The sequence below is a fragment of the Drepanopeziza brunnea genome (assembly GCF_022702325.1).
Source record: "Drepanopeziza brunnea f. sp. 'multigermtubi' strain 214-2 chromosome Unknown ctg8, whole genome shotgun sequence".
Lineage (NCBI taxonomy): Eukaryota > Fungi > Ascomycota > Leotiomycetes > Helotiales > Drepanopezizaceae > Drepanopeziza > Drepanopeziza brunnea.
The window spans coordinates 2,073,878-2,083,278 of NW_027094071.1; the positions used below are offsets into that span (position 1 = coordinate 2,073,878).

The following is a 9,401-nucleotide window of genomic DNA, read 5'->3' on the forward strand; positions in this document are numbered from 1 at the left end:
CCGTCCAGCAAAGAATTTGAAACCATTGAGTCAAAGCACACGTCTACACGATTTTCTCATTTTCCCGGAAGCGGAAATGCACAGGAAAAACGAAAAACAGAACCAAAAATGAAAGACAGACAGGTGAACAAGCTGAGATTGGGTATTCGCCTCATTCCAAACGCCACAAGTGGTATGCACATACAGATGGATATACGTACAGATATCATACACTAATCTACGTTCTGCGCATCCTTTTCACCATGAACCACCCTGTCGCACCGTCTACACAACTCATCCTCAACCGGTGCCACAAACCTCCAGCATCTGGGGCACTTGTGGTCTTCCGTCGGCAAGACTATCGCCTTTGCCATGCCACCCTCGGTCTCGAATCCCCTCACGTAGAGCCAGTCCTTACACTCCTCCATGCCCGCCTTCTCTTCGCCCATTCCCGTCTCCTTGGGCTCCAGTGTCCGAAGCTTCACCTTACTAACCACAAACATAGCCGCCAGTTCATGTTCATACACCTCGAAGAGCAAGTGTGCCGATGGCGGTACCTGTAACACCACTGTACTCTCTAAGCTAGACCCGATTTTCTTGTCGGCCCTAGCTTCCTCCTGCGCAGCTTTGATAGCAGCGTTAGCAGCCATCAGATGCTGAACATGCCAGGACTCCGCAACAAGTCTCTCGGGCTTCATGATCCGGCGGTGCAGCAGGGATAGCGGGTACTTGGCTGGGTGTTGCCATATGGCATCGTCTGATTTCATCCACTCGGGACGATACTCCCACGCTTCTTCAACAAGATGCGGACATATCGGTGCCAGCATACATAGCAGCCCATGGAAAATTTCCGGAAGCACACCCCCCCCATCATCGCAATACAGTCTATCTTTTATAGCTTCGATGTAAAAAGCCGAGAGACCGCCGTTGATGTATCTATTAATTGCATTGACGCCCCTGTGATGTTCGGTACTCTCGTAGGCGGAGGTTACATGACGGACACATTCGCCGAGCTGGATGAGGGCGATTTGGTCAAGTAATGAAAGGGGAGCTTGCGAGCGAACGTGCATAGAGCCGAGGAGCATCTTGAGGGTCAAACGGTATTTCACTAAGGCGGTATGGTTGGCGAGAAGGACGGAGGGGCCGATGGATATGTCGCGGGTGTAGTCGCTGCTGGCGACCCAGAGGCGAAGGGCATCGGGACCGAGGGCCTGGGAGCTGGGGCCGCCGGCCTTCTTTTTCGATTTGATCGGCGGGAGCAGCGAGCCGTCAATGATCTGGCTGGGAGCAATAGTGTTACCTATAGACTTGGACATCTTCTTGCCTTTATCATCAAGCGTGAATCCATGAGTTATGAGCTTCTTGAATGGAGCGTAGCCTTTCCCGGAAGCACTGGTATGCGTCAACAAACTCGATTGAAACCAGCCTCGGTGCTGATCAGTTCCCTCAATATAGACTCCAGCTTGTCCTTCGGTCTGTGTCCAGCTAGTTCCACTGTCGAACCAGACGTCCATCGTATCTTTACCCCGTCGGTAGGATCCTTCCAAGCCCGGGACAATCCAGGCAGGGTCATCAGCAGCATCGGTCCACCAGGCATCAATGCCTCGCTTTTGGACGACAGAGATGATGTGGGCAACACTTGCATCTGTCAAGACTGCAACACCGTCTTCATTGTACAAAGCTGGAATAGGCACGCCCCAGGCACGTTGTCGAGAGATACACCATTCGCTTCTGCCTTTGATAAAGCTCTCTAGTCTTGCCCGACCAGAACCGGGGATGAACTGGCATTTCTCGAGACGCTTCAACGCATCATCTTTCACATGTTGGACATCTGCAAACCACTGCTCTGTAGCCCGGATAATGACAGGAAGTTTGGTCCGCCAGTCATACGGATACTTGTGCTTATACTCGTGGGTCGCGAGGACCTTGTCACCAAGGAGCGTCAACACCTTTTTGCTGCCACCATCCAAGACAGGCGTCCCTTCCAGGACTTCCGGGTTTTCAGGAAGAGCTGCAGCAGTGAAGCAGCCAAGGTCGTTGACAGGGGCCACGGCCTCAATTCCTAATTTCGTACAAAGCTCGTAGTCGTCCATCCCATGGCCTGGGGCCAGATGAACAAGACCCGATCCAGATTCGGCAGAAACAAAATCTGCGCAGACGATGGGCTGGGACCCACCATCATTGCCGCGAACAGGATTAGTGTAAGAGCAACTTTCCAGATCTTTGCCCAATATACCATCCAGAACCAACTCGAGAGGGCTCTCGCTAGACAGCACCGAAGCAATATTTGGTAGTCTAGTGCTCGCAACAAGCAGCACATCTCCTCTACTCCTCACAAGCGAGTATTCCATCTCAGCACCGACAGCAATGGCCCTGTTCGCCGGCAACGTCCACGGCGTCGTCGTCCAGACCACAGCACTCACTTCTGTCCCCTCTGGCAGCGTCTCCCGTGCCACATCCGGCACGCTCATCAGCGGGAATTTCACATATGCAGCCGTGCTGACATGGTCCTCCTTGTACTCCAGCTCCGCCTCCGCCAGTGCCGTCCTCGAACTCGGAGACCAATACACCGGCTTGTATCGTCTGAAAATGAGGCCCTTCTTCGCCATGTCACGAAAGACCTCCAGCTGCTTGATCTCAAAAGCTGGATCCATAGTCTTCCACGCATTTTCCCAGTCGCCCATCACACCCCACTCCTGGAACCCTTTCATCTGCTCCTTCACTGTCTTGGTAGCCAACGCTCTTGCTGCCCTTCTCACCCCGACCGCATCCAGCTCCACCTCCCTATTCCCCTCCCCATTCTCCCCGAATTCTCCCTCACTCTTCGACTTTTTCAAGCGCTGCTGCTCCAGAGCTTTGATCTCAATCGGCAGCCCATGACAGTCCCAGCCCGGCACAAAAGTAGCCTTGTACCCCTCCTGCACCTTCACCCGCACAATGATGTCCTTCAGAATCTTATTCAGCGCATGCCCGATATGCAAGCTTCCATTTGCGTACGGCGGGCCATCGTGCAAGATGAAGGGGCCGAGGCGAGGTCCCTGGCTGCTCTGCCAGGCGTAGAGCTCGTCGGTGCAGCGCTTTTGGAGTTTGGGGATGGCTGAGAGCGAGGGCCGGGGACTGATGTATTTAGCATTGTAAGGGGCAATTTGAGGGGATTCATTACGGAAAATTTGACTTGGGCAGCCGGAGAGTTGATAGCCAGGACTTTACGGGTAAAGGACGGGGCATTGTCGAGAGCCCATGGTATGGACAATGTTTTTTTCTTGACTCTATATTGAAGGAAACGCGGTCGCGGTGGAATATTGCCGAGTCAGTTGTAGACTCTTGGCATCAAAAGCGAGTCGTGTGTATAATTGAGCATATTGACGGAATGTCACATCTCTGCATTCCATTTACTCGTTCAGTCCGTTCAGTATATCCTATACTACAATTCATGCCCAAAAACTCCTAATGACGAGGAATAACCCGAGTCAATGCCCTAACGTAACTCCGATATCCATGCAAGCCAGCCAAATCCCGCAATGCCATCAAAAAACCGTAAGCCCGCTCACCGTTCCATTCTTCAACACCTCAAATACCAGGCCTGGAAATCCAAAGAGTGTAGTGTTGCCCAGACCACGCGTGGTTTCTGTGCCAGCAGAATCAGTTCTCTTTCCACCACTATCCTCCCACCCACCTAGCAATTCACAACTACTGCCAGGACTATCTCCCCAGTCACGGTTCAACACCATCCCACGCTGACGTGATTTCGCTTCCTCGCTACTCTGATAGATACTCTTCCACTCCTGATGCAGTCTCTGTTCCACTTCCTTGAATGAACTCTCAGAGTCTATGATATCCTGACCTTTCTTCGGGATCAGGTACTGAATCTCCCACCGACATCTGCGGTGTCTGTTGAATGGGTACGAGCCAGGTACATTCCCGTGGAGAATCACCTTTGATGCAACGAGGCGGCTTGAGGCATCAGACGGTGTGATATCTTCCGGCTCTGGTGCACGGGATTCTCTACTCGGCGGGCACTGGGATGGCGCCGTCGGAGTGGAGAGCAGAACATCGAAGCCGTGATAGAAGTAATTGTAGAAACATTCTCCCGACAGATTTCCTGCCACTTCTCCATCATCATCGTCTTCTTCCGAGTCATCCGTCGCCGTATGCGCCGAAGATTGATCGGTATCTGTAGAATCATCATGTAGTCTCATATCTGCTGACTCCGACCTGCCATGGCTACGGGATTCAGGCCGAGCTTTGTGAATAGACATCCGTTGATCGTTTTTTCGGTATATAGCATCTGGAGGACCTAGTATAGCGACCAGTTCTTGAGGAGACGTCAAACCAAGCTTGATCCAAACCGGTGCAACACTATCTGACCGAACCAACTCCAGCTGCCCTTCTCCATAGATCCTCACCAGCCGAACTTCATCCGGCACAGGCTCGCGACCTTTCACAAGAGCCGTGAAGGTATCTCGGGGGTCTATGGTCTGAACATATAGCCTTTCTCGAGCATCCGGCCACGAGTCCCCACGAAATATAGCCATCGAGGCAGCCGGATGACTGGAAGAAGAGGACAGTAGGGACACAAAATCCTTCTTCGGAGACCAAGCCGAGTTTTCCAAAGGAAACGAGAATGCCACCCCAGGATATGACAGCACGTAGAGTCCCAAGCCCGTCTCGTCCCCCGCCTCAGGACTAATATATTCGCCTGGGAAGGTTGGGCCCAGCAGCCGATTGTAGATGTGCCGGAACGTAGGTCCTGGCAAGTCCTCTGCCTGCGAAGCTACCGTTGGTGCGTTGGAGCCCGCCCGCAGCACATTTTGATCCTTGTATGCGAGCTGACATTTGGTGAAGTCCAGCACCTCTATCAACCGCAACCGCTGCGCTGGACCATCGAACCGTAATCGCACGCCGTTTGTCGGCAGGTTGAGAATGACTGGGTCCCTGACGGGGTAAGCTTGGTTGTACACCAGATCCAAGTGCGGAAATCGTTGAGGCTCGGCCTTCAGTCGTGTTAGGATGTCGTGCAGTGTTGCTCCCAGTACTGTATCGCCGCTGTGTCAGCTGCCTCGAGCTCTGAATAGGTAGTTTTCAAAAGCCCGAGATATCTCACCCATGAAGCCCAAGGCCTGTCCTGGATAGACCTGGGCTGTGAATAGAGACATTCTGGGTGCATTTGCGGAAGATGCAGGTTCTCTGATCTTCGTTGGTGGTTTCGGTCTCGGTCTTGTGGTTGAGTGTTGACCTGGATGGAGATCACAAGTCATGGGGGGTGGAGGGGCAGACCGGTTGCCCCTTCAACGGCGTCCTCACTGTAAGTACTTTCGCGCTCCAGCTTTTTTTAAAAGTCAACATGCGCATCAACATCATACCTGCAACATCACAACCAATTTTCAAAGTGAGTATTGCGCAGTCACTCAAGAGCGTTCAAGCTTTATGTCACAGCATTCTCTTCCTCATTAATCCACAAAAAGTCAATTGACCAAGCCCCGACGCGCATAATCCAAAGGAGCGCTCCATCCACATATATCAACAAACACCCTTTCCACAGGTGTATGGCAGGCATTCCTCGGCCGGCGATTGTCGCGCCCTCCAAACGAACCATGCGTCCTCCTCCAAGACCTTCGACCGCCAGATCTCAAATTGTTGCGCCTCCTGCAGCTCGAATCGACCGCTCCGGCGCAGTATCCCCAGCAGGATCGGTCATGTCGGTGGCTACGACGCAAGGAGGAACGAAGAGAAAGGAACGGGAATTCGAGCACGACGAGGAAGAGACCAATATCAACGTCGTGGTCAGATGTCGAGGTCGCAATGAGCGCGAAGTCCGTGAGAACAGCGGAGTCGTCCTATCAACGAACGGGGTGAAGGGCAACAGCTTAGATCTCTCCATGGGACCCAGCGCTCTCAGCAACAAGTCGTATCAATTCGACAAGGTTTTTTCTTCGGCTGCAGACCAGGCCATGATTTACGACGATGTGGTGACGCCTATCCTGGAAGAGGTATGAAAATTGCGAAGGTGTGGGTGGGCAATGCTGACCGCTTTCTAGATGATTGCAGGATACAACTGCACGATTTTCGCCTATGGCCAGACTGGAACTGGCAAGACGTACACGATGTCCGGAGACATGAACGAGACCTTTGGAATGCTCTCTGACGCAGCAGGAATAATACCCCGAGCGCTCCATGCGCTGTTCAACAAGCTTGAAATTGATGACGCGGAAGCTTCAGTGAAATGCTCCTTCATCGAACTCTACAACGAAGAACTCCGGGATCTAATTTCGCCGGACGACAATGTAAAGCTAAAGATTTACGACGACAACTCTAAGAAAGGTCACTCGAGTACTATTGTGCAGGGAATGGAGGAGTCGCATATTAAGAGCGCTATCGAGGGTATCAATCTTCTGCAGCATGGCAGTCACAAGCGACAAGTTGCAGCTACCAAGTGCAATGATCTTAGTAGCCGAAGTCACACGGTATTCACCGTTACGGCATATATCAAGCGCACTGCGGAAAATGGCGAGGACTATGTCAGTGCTGGAAAACTGAACCTGGTGGATTTGGCTGGTAGCGAAAACATCCAACGCAGTGGAGCCGAGAACAAGCGCGCTGCTGAGGCTGGACTGATCAACAAGAGTTTGTTGACTTTAGGAAGGGTCATCAATGCTCTGGTCGACCGCGGCTCTCACATTCCTTACCGCGAGTCGAAGCTTACTCGGCTACTGCAGGATTCCCTGGGAGGACGGACGAAGACATGCATCATTGCTACTGTTTCCCCTGCGAAGAGCAATCTGGAAGAAACAATCTCTACCCTAGACTATGCATTCCGGGCGAAGAATATCCGGAACAAACCCCAGGTCAACCAGATGGTCAACAAGAAGACTCTTTTGAAGGAATTCACGTTCGAGATTGAAAGACTGAAGAGCGAGCTCATCGCCACCCGGCAGCGCAATGGAGTGTACCTCTCCAACGAGAGTTATGAGGAGATGACTGTGGAAAGCGAGTCCCGAAGGATCCTCAGTGAAGAGCAAGCCGCCAAAATCGAGACCATGGAAACAAACTTGAGGAACAAGGTCCAGGAGCTTTATTCCTTGACCTCCAATTTCATGACTATGAAGAAGGAAAACGAGAATACTAAGTCCATTCTCGACGAGACTAAGGATATTCTTGAACAGACCGAAACTGTACTTGCCAATACGCGACAAAATCTTGCCGAAGAGACTGTCTTGCGAAAGGCACATCAAGAAACAGAAGAGCAGCTGAGCACCGTCGGAGGCGAACTTCTGTCGACTCTGGGTCGAACTGTACATGATGTGGGTGGACTGCATGCCAAGAACAGGAGAAAATCGGACTTGCAGTCTCTGAACCGCAATACTTGGGGGCTTTCGCAAGCACAGGTGACCGAGGTCACCAGTATGGTGGAGGGCAGAGTCGAGGAATTTCGGGTTCAACAGCAGGAGTTGATGGCGACTGTTTCCACCAGAATGCAATCCTTTGTCGCTGGTGAGTTGGAGAAACTGGCTGCCACGCAAGCATTCCTGGAAGAGAATGTTGCAAAATTTGATGGATCCGAGAAAGAAGTATCAGAGCAGACAAGAACCGCCAAGGAAGAGATGGATGCTGTTTTAGAAGAGATCAAGACTCTCCGAGAAGACGTCAAGACTCGCGTTGGCGAAGGACTTCAGGGTATGTCTGTTGCAGCTGAGCGGATTTCGGCAGAAGTTATCAGCGAGCTTGGTGCTTTCCACACACAGCTACATACATCCTATAGCTCCCTCGGCCGCGATTTCAAGGGTCTGTTTGAGGAGCTTCTCAAGCACGTCCACGCTCAAAAGGCCGAGGCAGATATCCTGCGCCAACAATTGGCCACTGCTAGCGAACTTGCCATGCAATCGAATGTTGCTGCGTGCTCGCGTCTCGATGAAGTCCGTCGCGAAGAGAAAGAGCTGGCGGCTGTAGATCGTCAAAGCCTGCTCTTACAGATCACAAATTTAGTCATGTCCCAAGGCGAGGCACAGGATGCACGCCTGAATTCCAAGATCCAAGAAGTCCAAAAAGATGTTCTGGCATCGAAAGAGGGCTTTGAATCGTCACAGGCTCAGTACAACACTGGAATGGATGCTTGGAATGAGAAGGAGACACAGCTCGTCGAGGAAGTGCTGCGCTCACGAGAGACACTGAAGAGCAAACTGAAGGAAGACTGGGTGGTATGTCCTCCGCGATGCATGTTGAAATCCAATATACTGACGAAATACAGGCTGCGAACAAGCATAACACATCCCTCCAAGCTGCCACAAACTCGGTCCACGCGGAGACAGTCCGGATCGTCGATGAGCAAATGAAGGATATCGAGATCCAAATGCGAGCTCTAGACGACTTTGTCACCCGCGCCCGCTCTCAAAACGCCCGGCACCATGACAGCCACACCCAGTCTCTCGACAACCTGTCAACCACTGTCAAGTCGTCATACTCGAACATTGGCTCCCATTTCACCGCCACCTACGAACGCGTTCGCGATCTTGGCGATGAGATGTCCGCCAAAACCACAACTCTTCAAGAATCCCTCGCTCCTCTCGACTCCGTCCTCAAAGAACCCCTCACCACCCTCCGCGAAAACATTGCCAGCACGAATTTCCACGAATACACGCCTACTGGCCAAACACCGCAGAAAGTGCAATATACATACCCGACTGAACTTCCACGCACAGATGCACATGAGAAGATCTTGGCTGCGATGCGCAAACCAGTTGAGTTCCGCAGTCCGAGTAAGAGTATGGCCTCCATGGTTCCTGTGATTTACAACGACGACCCATTAGCTTTCTCCGGTGCCACGCGGCAATTTTCGCACTCTCTCGGCCCGCCACCCTCACGACCTGCTGATGCCAAAGAAGAAATTGTGCGCCCGTTGACCAGCGGGAGCGCAGGGCTGAGGGAGATGGATATTAATGTACAGCCAATGGTGGACGAGAATATCATTCAGATACCAAGTCTTAAGCGCAATGTCAATGGTGGCAAGCTGCCAGTGCTGAAGAACAAAAGGAGTGTTGTTGCCTTGGAGGGGAGGGAGAATGTTGATCCGGGAACGAGTATGATGAATCCATCGGCGCAGGTGGGGGGTACAGGACGCAGGAGAAGTCCTAGAAATGGTTAAAAGTCCGGAAAGTGGGCGATTGCATGAGAAGGGAGGAGAGTAATATGCATAGTGACGGACGGTGGAAGTTTGTGTGTTATGTCCGTCCCATCCGTCTTGGCTGGCATAGCTCGGCGTTGGCTGTTGTGCTCAGGTTGGGTGTCAATTTTCCGCGGGACTCGGTTTTGGAGATGGCATTTGGTTGTTGTTTCTGGAGTACTGGCCTGGTTGAATTTTGGAAGGGGATAGACGGCGAAGAGAGAAGAGAGTAATCAAGCAATTGAGGGTCCATTGTTCCACAAAT

General features: G+C 52.1%; 3 protein-coding genes across 3 annotated transcripts; 1 reads left to right on the forward strand and 2 right to left on the reverse strand.

Moving 5' to 3' along the window:
- Window positions 1–212: 212 nt before the first annotated feature.
- L3040_005299 (uncharacterized protein) lies at window positions 213–3,207 on the reverse strand (the record flags this gene model as incomplete). Its single annotated transcript, XM_007288729.1, has 2 exons — window positions 213–3,096; window positions 3,143–3,207. 2 exons carry the CDS (start codon window positions 3,205–3,207, stop codon window positions 213–215), a joined length of 2,949 nt encoding a protein of 982 aa, XP_007288791.1.
- Window positions 3,208–3,506: 299 nt separating this feature from the next.
- L3040_005300 (uncharacterized protein) lies at window positions 3,507–5,135 on the reverse strand (the record flags this gene model as incomplete). The annotated part of the gene is made up of 2 exons (XM_007288730.1): window positions 3,507–5,014; window positions 5,084–5,135. The coding sequence occupies 2 exons, from the start codon at window positions 5,133–5,135 to the stop codon at window positions 3,507–3,509; spliced, it is 1,560 nt and encodes a 519-aa protein (XP_007288792.1).
- A 438-nt stretch (window positions 5,136–5,573) lies between these two features.
- L3040_005301 (uncharacterized protein) lies at window positions 5,574–9,118 on the forward strand (the record flags this gene model as incomplete). Its single annotated transcript, XM_007288731.1, has 3 exons — window positions 5,574–5,969; window positions 6,018–8,174; window positions 8,225–9,118. 3 exons carry the CDS (start codon window positions 5,574–5,576, stop codon window positions 9,116–9,118), a joined length of 3,447 nt encoding a protein of 1,148 aa, XP_007288793.1.
- Window positions 9,119–9,401: the final 283 nt, after the last annotated feature.